General features: G+C 38.7%; 1 protein-coding gene across 4 annotated transcripts in view; it reads left to right on the top strand.

Annotated features, from left to right (window-relative positions):
- Positions 1-20,629, top strand: part of DIAPH3 (diaphanous related formin 3) — a 322,031-nt gene that overhangs the window by 191,551 nt on the left and 109,851 nt on the right. For all 4 annotated transcript variants that reach the window (XR_005448450.1, XM_038741262.1, XM_038741271.1 and 1 more), the window contains 2 exons: positions 10,230-10,394; positions 17,617-17,752. Coding sequence is in view for 3 of the 4 variants with exons in the window: in XM_038741262.1 (XP_038597190.1) it covers positions 10,230-10,394; positions 17,617-17,752 (301 nt within the window). In the remaining variant the exon portion in view is untranslated. The remainder of the gene's footprint in view (positions 1-10,229; positions 10,395-17,616; positions 17,753-20,629) is intronic.

The following is a 20,629-nucleotide window of genomic DNA, read 5'->3' as shown; positions in this document are numbered from 1 at the left end:
CTGCCTCTGGAAAGACCTGCCGCACAGTGCTCGGTTGGGCCAAGAGCTTCCCGAGTCACGCGGCAGGACATGCCAGTGGCAGAACATTCTGGGACCAACCTGTTCGAATCTTCACATGCTGTATGTGAGCATGTTTTGAAGGCAATGGGGAAGAAGCTATCATAGAGGAAATGAGTTGCAGTTGACAGTCAGGGGTGAAGGATGAACTCAAGTTTTGCTTTTAGAAAGTGAGAGGTGATGGGGTTGGAAGTAGAGGTAGACTGTAGGTTTTGAAAGTAAGAAGGAGCTCTCTTGAGAATTGGCTGAGATGAAAGAACACAAAAATATGGGGAGTTAAGGAGTTGGAAGGGTAAGGGCAGGTGTGTGGGGAGCTCACTCGTTTGAGGTTTTTTTAGTTTTGTCCAGAGAGCAGTTGGATGAATTTATCATGGCTGTTAGAGTGGAAGATGGCATAGAGGGCTTCAGGAGAAAGTTGCTTTCTAAATATGTTTTTACCTATTGAAAAGGAAGCAGTGTTGCCTATTAGAAAGTGTTCGGGTCTGAGGGTCAGGAGACCTGGATTTATTACTTGCCTGCTGCATGACCTTGAGCAATTCACATAACCTCTCTGTGTTGCTGTACCGTCATCTATAAAATGGGGACTAAATACCAGTTTTCCCTCTACTTAGACTACAAGCTCCTTGTAAGACGGGCTGTGTACAATCTGATTTTTCTTTCATTTATTCATTCAATCATATTTATTGAGTGCTTTCTCTTGGCAGAACACTATACTAAGCACTTGGGAGAGTACAAAATAATAAATGGGCACATTCCCTGCTCAAAATGAGCTTACAGTCAGTGCCTACCTCAGCATTGAGTATGAATAGTAAGCATTTAACAAATATGACTATTAGTAGTAGGAGAGTACTATTAAAATCTTATCCATACGAATTACCCAGTCTGTGCTTATTTTACTTGAAACCTGAGCAATGTTATGCTAATTCAAATTATGCCAAGTTCATTTTGGTGTGGACTGAATTTTGGTATAGGCAAAGTTTGGATTTCATATTTTATCATATTGGACTATCATTTTAATCATTAAATGCTGTTAACAAAGGATTCTCAACTTATTACAGACAGTAACTTAGATACAGTAGACTTACCTACGGTTTCTAGTAATGCTTTGTGAACCCACTATTTAAAGCGGCTCACTGTCAGAAAAACAGAAGCCACATTAAAACACTAAGCAAAAGAGGAATGATATAAAGGTTTGCATATACTAGTCAGCATGATGGAATTTAGACCTATCTCTACTTCATTCCTGTAGTACAGAATGATGTTGGTTCCTTGAAAGTCAATTGGCTCATAAATATAATTCAGCAGGATATGAGAAAAAGAAGGAGGGTGCTTTGATGGGAAGCATTTTTCAACCTGGTACAATTATGTCCCCTAGACAGGCAAGATATTACCTTCTGTCGTTAAATATCACAAACTAGAAGCTTCTATTTATTTACTGACATTCTTGTATTTTGGGATGTCAGAATTTGAATATGTGGTGCTATTGAAAGCCTATAAGCATTACTTAGACATCTGATTACACAAACTTGTTCATTTTTGGCATAATATTTTAAGATCAATTAAATTTATTTGCTGCAAGGAGTTTTCATGGATTAAAACCATAAATACCATATATATTTTTAGATTATAATAAAATAGTGAAGTATTATGGATTTTTGTACCTTTGATGTACTACAACCTAGCCCACACACTTCACTCCTCTAACTCAACCTTGATCTTGATCTTGTCTATTTGCTATTCCTGGATCTTGTCTATTTGCTGCCAACTCCTTGCCAACATCCTCACTGTACCCTGGAACTCCTTTCACCTTTTTGTACTCTCCATTTTCATACCACTCTTCCCACCTTCTTCAGTGCCCTTCTAAAATCAAATCTCTTCTAAGAGACCTCCCATGACTAAGCCTCATTTCACCTATTCTCCCCTCTTCTGTTTTGCTTATACACTTGGATCTGTATACTCCCTATTCGCTTGATAGTCACCCTACCATCAGCCACACAACATTTATATACATATCCATTGCTCCTAACTGTAATTCAGTTGGATGCCTGTCCCTATTTAGACTGAAAACTCTTCATGGATAAGGATCATGTGTACCAACTCTATCATATTGTATTCACCCAAGTGCTTAGTACAGTGCTCAGTATACAGTGTGTACTCAATAAATACCATTGACTGAGGGGATATAATTAGCATTTGGAGTTAGAACCAAACATTGACTTAAGCTTTAACAACAATAATAATAATATCTCAAGTGTTTTCAATGTTCGGAACAATGTACTAAGCACTGGAATCAAATATATAATTCTTTGTGTATCAGTGTAAATTTTAGTGTTATTACTAAAAAAACACTGCATTTGAAATGCACGGTTCCTCATTTTCGTGAAAAACATAATCTGTTGTATTTACAGAGGGCTTACTGTTTGCAGAGCACTGTACTAAGTGCTTGGGAGACTATAGTGTAACATAATTGGTAGAAACATTCCCTGCCCATATCGAGCTTGCAGGCTGGGGAAACAAGCAAACATTAATATAAATAAACAACAGATATGTACTGAAATGCTGGGAGGCTGAGGGAAGGGTGAATAAAGGGTGCAAATCCAAGTGCAGGGGTGACATAGAAAGGAATGAGATAAGAGGAAATGAAGGTTTTTAGTCAGGGAAGGAATCTTAGAGATGTGACTTCAATAAGGTTTTTAAGGTAGAGAGGGTGATTGTTAGAAATGAAGAGGGAGGAAGTTCCAGGTCAGAGGCAGGACATGGAGAAGAGGTTGATGGCAAGATAGACAAGATTGAGGTACAGTGAGCAGGTTGGCAGCTTGCAGTAGAAAATCGGGGAGGCAAGGTAAGAGGGGACAAGGTGATTGAGTGCTTTAAAGCCAGTCGTAAGGTATTTCTGTTGGATGCAGAGATGGATGGGTGACCACTGAGCAGTGGGGAAACATGGATAGAACAGTTTTGTTGAAAAATGATCTGGGCAGCAAAGTGAAGTATGGAATGAAGTGGGGAGAGACAGGAGGCAGAACAGTCAGCAAGGAGGCTGATGCAATAATCGATGCAGGATAGGGTAAGTATTTGGATTAACATGGAAGCATTTTGGATAGAGAGGAACGGGTGGATTTTAGCAATTTTGTGAAGGTCGAACCAAAAAACTTTGGTGATAAACAGAATATGTGAGTTGAATGAGAGACAAGTCGAGGTTAACACAAGGATTATGGGTTTGTGGTGGTACAGTCTACAGTGATGGGAAAATCAGGTGGAGGACAGGGTTTGGGTAGGAACATGGGGAGTTCTGTTTGAGGTGTTGGTAGGACATCCAAGGAGAGATATCCTGAAGGCAGGAGGAAGTATGAGACTGTCGAGATGAAGAGAGATCAGGGCTGGAGATGTAGATTTGGGAATCATCTGCAAAGAGATGGTAGTTGAAACCATGGAATGAATGCGTTTTCTCCGGGAGAGTGGGTGTAGATGGAGAATAGAAGAGAACCCAGAACTGAACCTAGAGGGACTCCCACAGTAGTGGGTGGGGGGAGGAGGGAGCCCATGAAAGTGACAGAATGAGAGAGAGAGACCAGAGAGATAGTTTCAATGAAGCCATGGTTAGCGAATGTTTCCAGGAGAATTAGGTGGTCAACAGTATCGAAGGCAGCTGAGAGGTCGAGAAGTGTTAGGATGGAGTAGAGACTGTTAAATTTGTATAGAAAGAGGCAAAGGTGAATAGATAGAAAGATAGAAATTTGGATAGAAAGAGGCTATTTTAATCCAAGCATTTATCCTGTCCTGCCTTGATTACCGAATCAGCCTTTTTGTTAACCTTCCTGCTTCTTGTCGCTCCCCACTCCAATCTATACTTCATTCTGCTGCCCGGATCATTTTTCTACACAGTTTCAGTCCGTGTTTCCCTACTCGTCAAGAACATGCAGTGGTTTCCCATCCATCTCCATATCAAATAGAAACTCCTTACCATTTGCTTTTGGCTTTAAAGTACTCAATCACCTTGCCTCTTTCTACCTTACCTCTCCGCTTTCCTACTTATTAATAATAATAATAATGATAATAATAATGGTATTTGTTAAGCGCTTACTATGTGCCAAGCACTATTCTAAGTGCTGGGGAGGTTACAGAGTGATAAGGTTGTCCCACGGGGGGTTCACAGTCTTAATCCCCATTTTATAGATGAGGTAACTGAGGCCCAGAGAAGTGAAGTGACTTGCCCAAAGTCACACAGCTGACAAGTGGTGGAGCTGGGATTTGAAACCATGACCTCTGACTCCAAAGCCTGAGCTCTTTCCACTGCTTCAACCCAGTCTACACACTTCACTCCTCTAATGCTAACCTACTAACCTAATTTCTCCATCTTGGAGCCAGTCTCTCGCCCACTTCCTTCCTCTGGCCTGGATTGTCCTCTATCTTCATATCTGACAGTTGATCACTCTCCCCACCTTCAAAGCTTTATTGAAGGCATATCCCCTCCAAGAGGCCATCCCCGACTAGGCCCTCATTTCCCCTTTTCCTACTCCCTTCTGCATCACCCTTGCAGTTGGATATGCATCTTTTATTCACCCATCCCTTCACCTCATATCACTTAAGTACTGCCATTTGTCTGCTGTGTGACCTCAGACAAATCACTTCACCTCGCTGTGCCTGTTACCTAATCTGTAAAATGGGGATTGAGACTATGAACCCAGTGTGGGATAGAAACTATGTCCAACCCTATTTGCTTGTATCCATCCCAGCTCTTACTACAGTGCCTGGCACATAGGAAGCACTTAACAAATACCATTATTATTATTATTAAGTACACATTCATAATTTATTTATATTAATGTCCATCTCCCCTCTAGATTCGAAGCTCATGGGCAGGCAAGGTTACCTACAAACTGTTATATTTTACTGCCCCAAGTGCTTAGTACAGTGCTCTGCAGACAGTAAGCACTCAATAAATACAATTAATTCACTGACACACTATCAAGAAAGGAGCAGTTCTTTTTGCACAAAACTTCTTAAAGAACCCAGAACCAGGAGGCAAAAGAGAAAACAGTACTGCAAATATTAAACATAATAAGCTTGTTATAGAAAGAGAATGTATCTACTAATTGTTTTATTATACTCACCCAAACACTTAGTATATTGCTCTGCATATAGTAAGTGCTCAATAAATACCACTGATTGATAATAATGCAAAAATTGACAGTCTTGGCCAGAATTATGGATTTTGCATTACAGGCTCAAATTGTTTCTTCAAAAATGAAGGATAACAAATACATTTAATAAATATTTAATGGAATAGCTATGAAATCAATTGCTTTGCTATATAGAAATCTAGAGCTAATGTTTTAAAAAGGTGTAAATTGAATAGTTTTTAAAGCTACATCCCATAGCAATTTTGGTCACCCACAATATTATTTTTTTTTAAATTGAAAGCACCTACATGGTGATCCCTGACTTTTAATACTTACAATTCCTAGAAATACAGAAAACTATCAAACATTTTCTTTTTTCAATGTGTGTGTACATGTGGCTTAATTTTTTTGAATGCCACTGTGATCATGATAATAATAATAATAATGATGGCATTTATTAAGCACTTACTATGTGCAAAGCACTGTTCTAAGCGCTGGGGAGGGTACAAGGAGATCAGGTTGTCCCATGGGGGGCTCACAGTCTTAATCCCCATTTTACAGATGAGGTAACTGAGGCACAGAGACGTTAAGTGACTTGCCCAAAGTCACACAGCTGACAATTGGCAGAGCTGGGATTCGAACCCATGACCCCTGACTCCAAAGCCCATGCTCTTTCCACTGAGCCATGCTGAGTGTTTTAGACCTATGTTAGGGGTGCACTATCAAGACCATATTCAGCCGGTTAACATTCTTGTGCTATATGAACCTTGCATTTAATGACCCAGTATGATTTTGCTTGATTCCCAAATGAAAGCATTTGGAACCCAGCATATGCATGATTAAGAAACACAGATAGTCAAGGCTCCTCTTCAGTGCTTTGGTGATCCAGCTGTTCACATATATGAAACTAGAATAACTTTTAAGCTCTCCAGCTCACACACCAGCTTCAAAGCTTTTGTGGTTCTCATATTTGTTCACAGGAGTACTCCAATAAATTAATGGTATTAAGTGATTCTTTGTGGGAGCACTGTCCTAAGCACTTGGGAAAGTACAATACAACAGAGTTTGTAGATCCATTCCTTGCCCCTAAGGAACTTACAGTGCAGAGAGGGAGATGGACAATAAACTACTTTACACACATGTACATAATCAATCAATCAATCGTATTTATTGAGCGCTTACTGTGTGCAGAGCACTGTACTAAGCCCTTGGGAAGTACAAGATGGCAACATATAGAGACAGTCCCTACCCAACAGTGGGCTCACAGTGCTGGGATATGAGGGTGGGGTGAATATCAAGTGCTAATAAGTGCAGATCCAAGTGGAGAAGTGATGTAGGAGGAGAAAGGAGTAGGGAAAATGAGGGTTAATTGGGGAAGATCAGTTGGATGAGATTTGGTTTTAATATGGCTTTGAAAGTGGGAAGACTGGTGGTTTGTCATATATGAATGACGAGGAAATTCCAGGCCAGAGAGGAGAACACGGGCAAAGTGTCGGTGATGAGATAAATGAGATTGTACAATAAGTTAACAAATACCGCTACTATTATTAGTGGTATTAGGTGGACATTAGAGGAACAAATTGTGTGGACTAGCTTGTAATAGGAAATCAGCGAGATAAGGTAGGAGGGGTAGAGCATTTGTTGCAGAGGTGGATGGACAATTACTGGAGGCACTAAAGGAGTTGGGAGATGTGGACTGAACTTTTTTTAGAAAAAATGATTCAAGCAGCAGCGTGAAGGGTGGATTGGAGTGGGGAGAGACAGGAGGCAGAGAGGTCAGCGAGGAGGCTGTTGTAGTAGTCAAGGTGGGATAAGAAAAGTGCTGTATCAGCACAGTAGCAGTTTGGATGGAGAGGAATGTGCAGACCCCCACATTGTTGTGAAGGTAGAACCGACAGGATTTGGTGACAGACTGAGTCTGAAATGAATGAGAGAAATGAGTCTAGGATAATGCCATGCTTATGGGCTTGTGAGGTAGGGAGGATAGTGGTATTGGGTACAGTGAGGGGAAAGACAAGGGGAGGGAAGGGTTTGGGTAGGAAGATATGGAGTTCTGTTTTGGGATGTAGATTTTGTGGTATCAATCAGACATCCAAGTAGAGTTGTCTTAAAGGCACGAGGAAGTGTGAAATTGCGTAAAGGGAGAGACATCAGATTTGGTTAGATAATGTTTCCAGGAGAAGGGGACCATCGATGGTGTTGAAGGCAGCAGAGACGTTGAGGAGGATTAAGATGGAATACAGGTTGTTGGATTGGGCAAGAGGAGGTCAATAGTGACCTTAGAAAGGGCAATTTCCATGGACCAAAGCTAGATTGGAGGAGATCAAGGAGACAATTGAATGAGAGGAAGTGGAGGAGTTAGCAGGTGTAGACAAGTCACTCAAGGAGCTTGGGGACGAATAGTAGGGGGGGGAGTGGTCCGTAACAGGAGGAGGCTGTGGTGTCCAGGGAGGGGGTTTTTAAATCGGGAAATAATGAGCATGTTTGAAACCAGTGGGGAACTGGACATTGGAAAGGGAACATTTTATATATACATATATGTAAAAACATCAAGATATGGACAAAAAGCAATGGTCATAATAGTAGGCTCACTATTACATATAGTGATAGTAACATATAGTGAGCCTACTATTCTGACCATTGCTTTTTGTCCATATCTTTGTTAGTCCTAGATGTAGTGAACCTATTCTAACCATTGCTTTTTGTCCATATCTTTATGTTAATGCTGTATGCTTAAATACACTTTATACTACATAGGTTTATGATAAGCTTCGTTGCACATTCCATTTTGATGATCAGAAGCTATTTTGTAAATTTTGAATATCATATTTTTGGCATATTGAGATCATTACTGTGGAATATGCGGGCTGTGTATTCCTCCTCAGCATGCTATTACAACAGCTAATAGCTCCATTAATGTGGGCTTCTCTTTTATATATTTGTGTAACATACCGGTTTATAAAAGGTCTGAAATGCTATCAAAATTCCGTAAAAATTCCATTGGTGACTAATTCATTTTATTTATGTATAAACTTTAATCCAATAAATCTTATAAAACAGCTACTTGGACTTTCCTAACTTGGGCTAAACTTCAATCTAACCCATGTTATGTCTGCTTTATTTTTTATTCAGTTATATTTGACATATAGCTTATTTTAGAAGTTATTTTGTCAAAAGGGAAGGAACAATCAGAACTAAATGCAGCCCTGCATATTCTGTTTCTACAATTTTCTATTGCTTCTCATTTAAAGTGTAAGTAATTTTGCTTCTAACACTGGACAGAATAGGCTTTTTAGAATTTGGCATAGGGATCCCATGTCAAAATGAATCAATAATTCACTGCACCTTGAAAGAAGCTCTTTCAAGTGATTTCAGGTGATTTGTTACAGAATGATTCCTCATGCTGTCTATCACAGGCACATTAAATTAGTTGTGACTATTTCTGTGTTGTCAAAACTATGACAGGAAAATTTTTCCACTGCCAAAAAAAATGCACCTATGTAGAATTAGTTTAAAGCATAGGAGGAATTATATGCTGTATTTCCATAGGAGAATGAATAGTCTGCAAAACAAGTAGCTTGATAATGTGCTTAAAAAAAATGCTCCAGTTTTAATGTTTTATTTAAAGTTAGAAATGGTGAATGAAAAGTTAATCAAATAGTAGATTATTTGTTGACTACAAAATATCTCTAATGACAATTTTATTCATTGAGCTGTAACAATTTCAGTATTTTCAAAGAGCATATTCTCCATTTAATTCAGTGGCATAAGTGCAGTTCATCTCTTAGGTACGTACTAGGGTGAATGAAAAGGCAAGCTCTTTTGACTTTGCTTGTGAATGTAAATTTTCTTTGTGTAGGGTATATGTATTAGCACTTAGTTTTAAATTTCTGTTATTAGTTTATTGAAATGCAAGAAAAATGTGCAAAAAGATTACACAGAAAGTCCAAGCTAAACCACATAAATATCTTGATCTCTTTAGGGAGTTAATCTTCTTAGGAATTTGTGTTCCTTAAAAGTTTATTTAAATAAATTTGAATAACTATGGCAAACAATCCAGCTTAACCTGAATACAACAATTTATTGATTAAGGGGTGGTGGGAGGCCTTGGGAGTGGGCAACATGGAGATCACGTTGGTGTATATTTCCATTTCAGGTTCTATATGAATGGTAAAGTGAAAACAATGATAAACATCCAGCAAAATCGGTCAAATCAGTGGGATTTATCCCATGCCTCCTATGTGCAGTGCAAAGTACTGAACGTTTGGGAGAATATGGTACAGTAATTCCCCCATACAACAAGGTTACAGCAAGATAAATTTGTTTCGTGTTTGTTTTTTTTTATTGTATTTGTTAAGTGCTTACGTTGTGTCAGGCACTGTACTAAGTGCTGGGGTGGATATAAGCATATTGGGTTGGATACAGTACCTGTTCCTTATGGGGCTCACAGTCTCAATTCCCATTTTACAGATGAGGAAACTGAGGCACAGAGAAGTGAAGTGACTTGCCCAAGATCACACACCTAACAAGTGGCAGAGCTGGGATTAGAACCAGGCTCTAGCCACTGTGCCATACTGCTTCCCTTACTCTTTTGTTACTCTTTGTTACTATTATACATAGTACACTTATTTCAAGAGAAAATGGCAATTAGTGGAGAAGATGGAGGGAGAATTCCATTCAATATTTAAAGATGGCTAGCTCAGTATTTTACTATTCACAAGATGCAAGATACTGATGTATCATTTCAATAATCAGTGATTACTGAGCACTTACTGAATGCACTGCATGATTCTACTGAGTGTTTCGGAGAGTAAAATATATTAGAGTTGGTAGATGCAACCCTTGCCCACCAAAAGCATACAGCCAAAGTCTCTTCAGCAACTACTTAAAGTTATGTCAGTGAGATCTGTACCTAATGAAGGGATTTTAATAAAATTAGGGTTGAGGAAGAACAAAGGAAGTGCTATTTGAATTTACATGTCAAAAGGAAGAAATATCATGTTGAAAAATTGATTGACTTTCCAACATCTAAGTACCTTAACTGAAGTATACAGCTTTGCTGCTTATGCCAGAGAACAATGGAAGCAACTCTACAGAATGCATGAGAACTTGGAAAAGCTATACCAGAGCTTGATGAACTTCTACGCGATTGATGTGAAGAAAGTGTCAGTGGAGGAGTTTTTTACCGATATGAATGACTTCAGAACAATGTTCATGGTAAAGGCATATTAACTGCAAGATTTTGTCTCTTTTTTCTGTCATTATTTGGTTTCAAAATCTCAGACTAAGAAAATCTTGTTTCTTATGAATTCATTTTTGTCATACAAAATGGATGAGAACAGAATTTCTTTATAGCACTAGTGTTTTGTTTTGTTTTTAGTTGGAAAGGTGAGGATGGTGCTGGGGATAGCCATGGTGCTGACTTGAGATTCTTTTGTCCAGTTAAATTCTAAAAATGGCTAAAATATGAACTTTAAATGAAGTTGAACCCTGACCTTTTATTTAGATGGTTCTATTAGTCCTACAGTAGCATTTAAAAATCGTTCTTAAAAAGAATCTAATTGATGATTGATTGTATAGCCAACAACATATTTTAATGCAGTAGTGACTGCATCAGCGTTTAAAGTTTTAGATGAGTGGCCATACTTTTTCGGCTGGCATTGCTAAGTAAGTTTTGTAATGCTTGTGTGGTTTTTTTAAAAAAAAGTTGCAGTTAGGAGAAATGTAAGTTGTGCTGCTTTCCCAAATTTTTAAATACTAGTAATGTTTCAACTTAGCAAATGAAATTTAAGCTTTTGATTACTCTGAATTGTATTCTTCTAAGGTTCCTGTAATATGTTAAATCAGAGCATCCTGCAAGCCAAGTAAAGGTGAGGGCCTTGTTCCTGTCTTCGGCCCTTAGTAGGTGGTTCCCCTTTGATTTTCAGCTGATTTTCCCTTTGCGGAGTAAAGAGGATTTGTTTCTGACCAAGTCACCTCAAGACATTGTTTTCTCTCTCTAATTCTTGTCTGCATCACCTTTATCAAAATGTATTTCAATATTATTATCTATCCATAGATCTGGAATGCAGGAAACAATTTAGCAATAGATCATTTATCTGGGAGATTCCTCTACTTCAAAACCAAACTTAAAATTCGTGCAAGGTTATTGTTTTCCTTGCAACAGGACAAATGGCAATATCAATAATCGTGTTTACTGAGTGCTTAGTGTGAGCACAACACTGTACTAAGTGCTTGGGAAAGTACAATATAGCAGCTTGTAATACTATTCATTGTCTTATCTGGTAATAGTTGTAACTAAAACCAACTTGTGGCCAGAATTATTTATTAACTCTCATCTCCCGCACAGCCCCAAGGAACCAAAGGCTCATGCCCTGTTTTCATATATTCAATGGTGGATAGATAGGAAAGGAACAGAACTCTTACTAGATGTTAAAATGATTAATTATGGATATTTTCCTTATAACCATGCATGCTGCCTAACAATATATCTGTAGAATTGTGGGCAAGATTGTTTTTACTGCAGAAAAACCAAATAAATAGTTTCATTTTAGTGAAATAAAATTAAATGATCCCTTTATATTTCTTTTTTAAGATCCTAAATGTACCCACACCATAATTCTAATAATTGAAATTCCTCAGGACCATCTGTGTTTTTTCACCAAAGAGTCCACAGTCCTGTATTTGAGACATATAAGTAGAAATTTCATGTTTAGTCACAAAAGGAAATGGAGTTTTGATGACTAATTAAGAAACAGTTCATTTATCTACCATTAGAATCTTGGAAAGCTTTCACAGCTGGTATCAATTCAGCAGGATTTTTCTTTTGGGTAGCAAGATCAGATTTTTTCCTTAAATCAAGTTTTAATGTTCTTCCTCCACTTCTGAAGATGGCTGCAGTAGAATTCTCCCAAATCTAGAATTTCTTTCTCTCCCCGGCCCAAAGTATTTCTAGTATCTAAAAAGCTGTACAAAAACTAATACTCTGAATGCGGTGGATCAATAATGAGAATATTTGAGCTCTTAAGATCAATTGTAAAATGATGCAAGTACAAATGAATTCACCATCTGATCATTTTAATTTTTCTTGGGGGCTGCACGTTTGAAATATTATAGACTCCTATTTAAATGCTCACTTCTCCATCATATCTATCCACCAAATGAATAACCCACAATTAGGACTTGAGTAGAGTTCTGCTAAACTAGTGTGAAACAATGACAAGTGGCAAATTATTTTCTACATAGCATTCGCAGCTATACATATCCACATCTACAGGAGATATTTGTAATGCACTGGAATTTCCTCCCTCAAATATGCTCATGGAAATGGGAAATTCATTTCCATTTGTGAACTAGTTACCTCATCTGACATACTGAATGGAAACTGAACATAGTGGGAGCAGAGAAGGAGCATTGCGGTGCCAGCTTCCAACAACTTCTCAAACTGTTCTGTAATTCCTCTTGCTTATCTTCCTACTTTGCCCAAAATCATGTTCTTTTGGGCTTTTCCCCGGTAGAGATGCAGTAAGGAGCTTAAAGATTGGAGTTTGTGAACTAGAGGTATAACGCTCTCAAGTTCTGTCATTGACTTTGACAGCATTTATTGTGCTGCTACTAGGTGAACGGTGAATGCTGTACTACGTGCTTGGAGGATTAAGGAGGATTAAGTGATATTCTTACCACTGAGAAACAAGTGAGAGGCCAGATTTAAACAATCGGCACAAGGGAACGAGGAGGAAATAATGAAGCAAGTAAATACTTTGTGGGCTGGAATGACTAATGGGGAAAGTGAGGAATTAATCAGGTAATACCTCCTGGAAGAGCTGCTTTTTAAAGGGATTTTGGAGGGAAGGGTCATGATCTGTATCTTTCTTTATTCATCTGAAAACTAGGAATTATAATAGTAATCTTTTAGCTGAGAAATCAAGGTTAAAATTTTTATAAGTATTGCAAAGCATTAAGCTATAGGGAGAAAGTTTATGGATGCAAAATATTAGTGATTAGCTTATTGAATTGTTCTTCAGTATTTTAACAGGGATTCCTATTGGACATTGTGCAGAGTCTTTTTGTTTTTAATCATATCATCATCAATCGTATTTATTGAGCGCTTACTGTGTGCAGAGCAGTGTACTCTGTAATCATATCTTAGTTCTTCTTCCATGAATAGTAATGCTAGGTTGTAGTACTTTGCTTTATTAAACCATCACATTCGTTGTTCATCTCACCTGCAGGATGGATGGTAATTTATTTGCTTCTCGAAGTGGATAAAAATGAATAGTTATATTTCCATTTTTGGTAAGCATTCAAAAAATAAAGAGAATAATATTCATTTTATAGAACTATAGTATTCTCATTTTAATATTTCCTAAAATTGAAATGACTTGCTTAAGGTCAAAAAATAAACATTTATGTAGCCTCCAATGCCTACTATCCTCAGCCTTTTCCTCTATAATTACATGTATAAATAACAATTCTTTAGCTAGATAGATATTTTATAGGTAGCTATATATATGTACATATATATGCATATTATAATATATATATGTGTCCCTCATTATTGAGGAAGTCACCATGAATGGTGAAGTGGACTTATTAGTGAACATATGCCTGAGGAGGCCAATATTGGAGCCACAATCCTGGATGTATTGGGTGCACAAAATTGTCTGATCTTGCCTTTTCATAATAATCCTGATGGCCACTGTTATGTGATCCTGCTCAAGATTAGTAACACATCCATAATATATGATCATCTCCAAGGAGTCAATATTTTAGTTAATAATTCAGGATTAATTGATTACAGGTCTATCAGTCAGTGGTATTCATGTAGCACATACTATATGCAGAACACTGCAGTAAGTGCTTGGCAGAGTACAATAAACTAAAGTTGGTAAACATGATCCCTTCCCAAAAGAAGCTTACAGTCTAGAGAGGGAGACAGACATTAAAATAAAGCTATAATTGAAAATAACTCACAAAACGTCCTTCAAAGAAAATGTGATATAAGGTGCTCCACCAGAGAGCAAAATGTTTCCCCCAAAATGTAGCTATCAACACAGTTCTCAAAATACTAAATCTTTCTTTATATTTTTGTATGCCAGAATTTATTCTGTTGCTTTAGTGAATCAATAGTATTTACTGAACACTTACCCTGAGCTACACTTCGAACTATGATGAATACAGTTGAATTAATAGACATGATGCATGCCCTCCAAGAGTTTCTCCTCTAGTTGGGTAAGCAGACACAAAAATAAGTTGCAGGAAAGGGGAAGAACAACAGAGTACACACACACACACACACACACACACACACACACGTACACACACACGTACACACACATATATATACACACATACACACACACATATATATACACACGCACACACACATATGTGTGTGTGTATGCATGCATGTTATGGTGGGAGGGAGAGAGAAAGTATTCAAGTGATTAGGTGATGTGGAAGTCGTAAAGTGGCAGTAGCAGAGAATTAGGGCTGGAAGATGAGAGATTAATACAGGAAAACCTCCTGAAGAGTTGTGATATAAATCATTAAAACATTTATTGAGCACTTCCTGTGTGCAGACCATTATACTTAGTGCTTGGAACAGTACAGTGTAACACACATTTTCTGCCCAGAGTGAGTTTACAGTCTCGAGGGGAAGAAAGACATTAATATAAATAAATGTTACAGATATGTACATAATTGCTGTGGGGCTGGGAGGGGGGATGAATAAAGGGATCAAGTCAGTACAATGCATAAGGTTGTGGAAAAAAGGAAAGGAGTTCTTAGTCAGAGAAGGCCTCTTGGAGGAGATGTGCCTTCAATAAGGCTTTGAAGGCAGGGAGAGTAATTGTCAGATATGAAGAAGGGTATTCCAGGCTAGAGGCAGGATGTGGGCGAGAAGTTGGCAGCGAGATAGACAAGATCAAGGTAAAGTGCTAAGTTACCATTGCGTGAATGAGTTCTCCAACAGAGTTGGTGTAGATGGATAATTGAAGGGGACCCAGAACTGAATTTGAGGGACACCTAGATCTAGGGGGCAGGAGGCAGAGGAGGAGCCCGTGAAATATACTGACAATGATCAGCCAGAGACATAGGAGGGGAACCAAGAAAGGACAGTGTCAGTGAAGCTGAGATTATATAATGTTTCCAGGAGAAGAAGATAGTTGACAGAATTGAAAGCAGGTGAGAGGTCGAGGAGGACTAAGGTGAATTAAATTCTGTTGAATTTAGAAAGAAAGAGTTCATTTGTGTCCTTTGAGAGCGTGGTTTCTGTGGAGGGAACAGAATGGAAGCCAGATTGGAGAGGGTCAAGGGGAGAATTGGAGAAGAGGAAATTGAGCCAGCGGGTGCAGAAAACTCGCCCAAGAAGTGTGGAGAGAAATGGTAGGAGGTAAATGGGGTGATAACTGGAGGGAGCCATGGGGGTCAAGGGAGAGGATTTTTTTATTAAAAGGGTGGTATGGACATGTTTGAAAGCAGTGGGAAGCCATTGGACAGTGGAAAGTTGAAAATGACGTTAGGGAGGGAAGAATGGAAGGGGCAAGTATTTTGATAAGGTGCTGAGGCTTGGAGGGAGTGGATTTGGAGAGAAGGCAGAAGAGCTCCTCTTGTGATACTGCTGGGAGAGATGGGAGACTTGAAGGGGTATGAGGAAGGAGGGGCGGGGGAGATTTTAAGGAGATCGCACCTGATAGTTTCAATTTTCCCAATAAACTAGGTGGCTAGATCATTAGAGGAAAGAGATTTGGGAGGTCGAGGGGCAGGGGTTTTAAAGAGAGAGTTACTAGATTGTAAACTCCTTGAGAGCAGGGATTGTATCCACCTAGTACTGCTCTCTGCACATTGTAAGCACTCAGTCAGTATCACAGACAGATTGATAGAGCCAGGAAAGTAGACAAAAGGAGAAAGAAGAAGCTTTATGCTCCTTCAACACCTAATCAGGAAAGCCTTTCCACTCTGGTGGAGCAGTCTGGTCCATAGTAAGCACTTAACAAATATAATAATAGCAATTATGGCAGATACAGCCACTAAAATAAATTACAGATAGGAGAAGCAAGAGAGTATAAGGATATGTACCAAAGTGCTGTGGGGGGTGGGGTGAGTATCGACGCACTTAGGGCGTCCAGACTTGATTGCATGAAAGACACAGACAAGAGTGGCTAAAGGGTGGGATACAAGAAGTCAGGCAGGGACGGTGTCCTGTAAGATATATGGTTTTAGTAGGACTTTAAAGATGGGAAGAGTGGTGGTCTTTTGAATATGAAGGTTGTTGCAGGCCAGAACAAGGACACACACAATCAATGCTATTTATTGAGTGCTTTCTGTGTGAAGAACACTGTACTGGGTACTTGGGAGAGTACGTATAACAGAATTGGTAGACATGTTCCCTACCCACAAGGGGCTTGCAGGCTAGAGGGGATGGCGGCAAGAGAAACTAGATCGAGGCACGGTTAGTTTTGTTAGGGGAACATGTTAAGATTGGTTGTACTGGAAGAAGACCAAAGTTCAGTAGTAGTAGGAGTAGAGATAATTGAGTATCTTAAAGCTGATAATGAATGAGTTTCTGTTTGATGGAGAAATGGGTGGGCAACCATTAGAGGTTTTTGAAGTGGGGAGGAACTTAATTTTTCTTTTAAAAAAAATGTGAGCAGAATAATGAGCTCTAGACTGGAAAGGAGGGAGAAGCAGCGTGGCTCAGTGGAAAGAGCACGGGCTTTGGAGTCAGAGTTCATGGGTTCAAATCCCGGCTCTACCAATTGTCAGCTGTGTGACTTTGGGCAAGTCAGTTAACTTTTCTGTGCCTCAGTTACCTTGTCTGTAAAATGGGGATTAAGACTGTGAGCCCCCGTGGGACAACCTGATCACCTTGCAATCTCCCCAGAGCTTAGAACAGTGCTATGCACATAGTAAGTGCTTAATAAATGCCATCATTATTATTATTATTATTATAAAGGAGGGAGGCAATAATGAAGGTGATATAGTCAAGATGTCATATGGTAAATGCTTGGTTCATATGATAGTGTGGTTGGAGAGGAAGAGGTGGATTCTAGAAATGTGAAGATATATCTGACAGGATTTGGTTACTGAAGAAAATACAAGATTGTGAGAGATGAGTCAAGGATGTTTCTGTCCCTCTGTCTCACCATCTCTAATTCTTTCTCTGACCTATCCTGTATGACTTGAAGAGATTTTTCCTTTTTATACAGTTAAAATTACATTTATTTTAAATGCATGTCATTTTTGTTTTGAAACTAATTGGAGACATATCAGAACAATACCAAGTTTTCCTTTTCTTCTTTGGTTGCGTTTGCAAGTGTTTCATTAATTACTTTTATAACTGATTTCTATGAATCTATCTTGGGAGTTTTTTAAAGTAACATTTGGATATATTAATGAAAAATATATTTAAAGTCAATTTTATTGTTAATTTTTATAGCAAGCAATAAAGGAAAACCACAAGAGAAGAGAAGCAGAGGAAAAAGAAAACCGGGCCAGAATAGCCAAGGAGCTAGCAGAGAGAGAAAAATTAGAGCGCCAACAAAAGAAAAAGCGATTGTTAGAAATGAAAACAGGTAAGTTATGCTGAATTTAACTACTTAAAATATAGAAAATGTTTGATATTGTATTGTCATATGATTACCTCCATGTCCCCAGTGTTATGAAGAAGAAATGCAAGATTATTTTTGTAATCATGGATAGTTGGTTTCACCAGGTAGGGAAAGGCTGGAAGGATCAGAGAAAAGCCACAGATACATGCCTAGGCTGGGAAGATTCTCTTCTCCTCGGAAAGGGCATATTCAGAGGGAGCAAGAGGAAAAAGGAGAGCAGGGATATCAAATCCCTATTATAAGCTTCACTCAGGAGATGTGAAATAGTAGCTTGAGACAGCCCTCTTACCCATCTCTTCCTCCTTTCTTTTTTCCTTTTTTTCCTCTGGCTTTATTTATTACTAGACTTAGTTTCTCACTTTATAGCCCCTCCCTTGTTTTGTTTTAAAGTTACAAAAATTATGCAAAAACTGGAGCAACTTGGAAGCGTAGACCAACATAACTGATTTCTGCCAGTGCTTTTCAAAATCAATCAATCAATCGTACTTATTGAGCACTTACTGTGTGCAGAGCACTGTACTAAGCACTTGGGAAGTACAAGTTGGCAACATATTGAGACAGTTCCCACCCAACAGTGGGCTCACAGTCTAGAAGGGGGAGACAGAGAACAAAACCAAACATATTAACAAAATAAAATAAATAGAATAGATATGTACAAGCAAAATAAATAAATAAATAAATAAATATTGTAATAAATATGTACAAACACATATACATATATACAAGTGCTGTGGGGAAGGGAAGGAGGTAAGACGGGGGGATGGATGGATACCTATATGCAATTTACTTATATTGTCTATCTCCCCTTCTAGACTGAGCTCTCTGTAGTCAGAGAATGCATCGGTTTTTTGTTCTACAGTACTCTCCCTAGTGTTTAGTACAGTGCTCTGCACACCGTAAGCATTCAATAAATTTGATCAACTGACTTGTTGACTAGAGTTTTCTGTGAATCTTTAAATTTTGGTTCCAATTTAATGCCATTCCAATTCACAGATTGTCACTTAGTGGGTAGTGACCTGGATCAATCATCTCAAGGGATGCACAGTTTGTGGGAGAGGTTTAATTCTTAAGCAATTTCCCCCTATAACCACCATCCTTCAGGGGAAATCCCAAAAGAGAAACTGGCCATACTGGGGTAAATTCCCAAGAATAAACTTCAGAAAACAATGCAGGAATCCTCCAGTTCCATTCCCACCCCTACTTTCTGTTTGATGTCTTCACCCACATTCTCCACCCTCTTCTGAGTTATTCAGTCTATGGTATTGGTCTTTAAGTGGAGACATTTTGCAGCTTCTAACTGATTTGTAATTTTCTCTGCATAACAATAAATTAAAAATCTATGAGTTATGAGAGTGCAGGATATAAAGGTGAATGTCACTAATTTAAGCTAGCTGGGTTCCAGTGACCCTGTCTAACAGGGAGGACAGGAGCTTGAAGAGCGTTTCATTACTGGCATGATTCTCTTGCAGAACAAAACCTTGTCGAACAAGATCAATTTTCAAGACTTATGACCTGGTTTTTGCATTTTATGCATTTGTGATTGCCTGTAGCAGATGAGTTCTTTAACTGCTAGCTTTAAGGATCCTCTAGTTGTTACAGTGACATTTCTGAAATCATGGGGTCTTTCAGTTTTATTCCACTGGCCTTGTGGGGGAAAATAGCTTTATGGATATATTAGTTTTATGTGTATCATTGACTGTCCCACTACAGCAATGAGGAAACAATATAGGTGTAGCTATGAAATTAATAGAAAAATGAAGCAGCAGTATGTTCCTAGATAAAGCAGCAGAGAATCAGCCTGGCTCAGTGGAAAGAGCCCGGGCTTTGAAATCAGAGGTCATGGGTTCAAATCCCGGCTCCACCAATTGTCAGCTGTGTGACTTTGGGCAAGTCACTTAACTTCTCTGGGCCTCAGTTACCTCATCTGTAAAATGGGGATTAAGACTGTGAGCTGCCCGTGGGACAAACTGTTCACCTTGTAACCTCCCCAGCGCTTAGAATGGTGCTCTGCTCATAGTAAGCACTTAATAAATGTCATTATTATTATTGTTATTATTATTAAAGAAGGGGAAGCAACTGATTATGCTTCAGTTAATGACAATGAATATTTTATTCCTTATTTAGCATTTCATATGCTACTACTGTAGTATCTTTTTCAGTATTTAAGGGAGAGTTCAGGTGAGGAACTTTACAAAACCATTTTGTCTATTTTACAAAACAGTTCTTCTCTGCAGTTTTGCATTTCCTCCTGCCTTCGGGACATCTCCATCTGGATGTCCTGCCAGCCCCTCAAGCTTAACATATCTAAAAAAGAACTCTGCATCTTCCCACCCAAACCCTGTCCTTTCCCTAACTTTCTCATCACTGTAGACAGCACCACTATCCTTACTTTCTCATAAGCCCATAACCTTGAGAAACAGTATGGCCTAGTGAAATGAACATGGGCGTTGGAGTCAGGGGACCTGGGTACTAATCCTGTCTCCACTGCTTCTCTGCTGTGTGACCTTGGATTTCTCTGGGCTTCAGTTCTTATCTATAAAATTGAGATTGAGCCCCACATGGGACATCGACTATGTCCAATCTGATTAGCTTTATCTGCCCCAATGCTTAGTAAAGTGATTGGCACCTTACTTAATACATGCCATTAAAGTGCTTAATACATACCATTAAAGAAAAAAAAGTATTCATTCCACCTATGCTTCTAAACCCATCCTTTCACAACTATAATAAAGCACTTGTGCCTTTCCTAACGGTTCTTCTATTATCGTTGTTATGGCCTCTATCCGTAATTTCCCTGACCTTTTCCTAGCATTAGTGTCTTTTCCAGGGAAATAGTCATCC

This window comes from Tachyglossus aculeatus, chromosome 2 (genome assembly GCF_015852505.1).
Source record: "Tachyglossus aculeatus isolate mTacAcu1 chromosome 2, mTacAcu1.pri, whole genome shotgun sequence".
In the NCBI taxonomy this organism is placed as follows: domain Eukaryota; kingdom Metazoa; phylum Chordata; class Mammalia; order Monotremata; family Tachyglossidae; genus Tachyglossus; species Tachyglossus aculeatus.
This window is presented reverse-complemented; position numbering and strand designations above follow the sequence as displayed.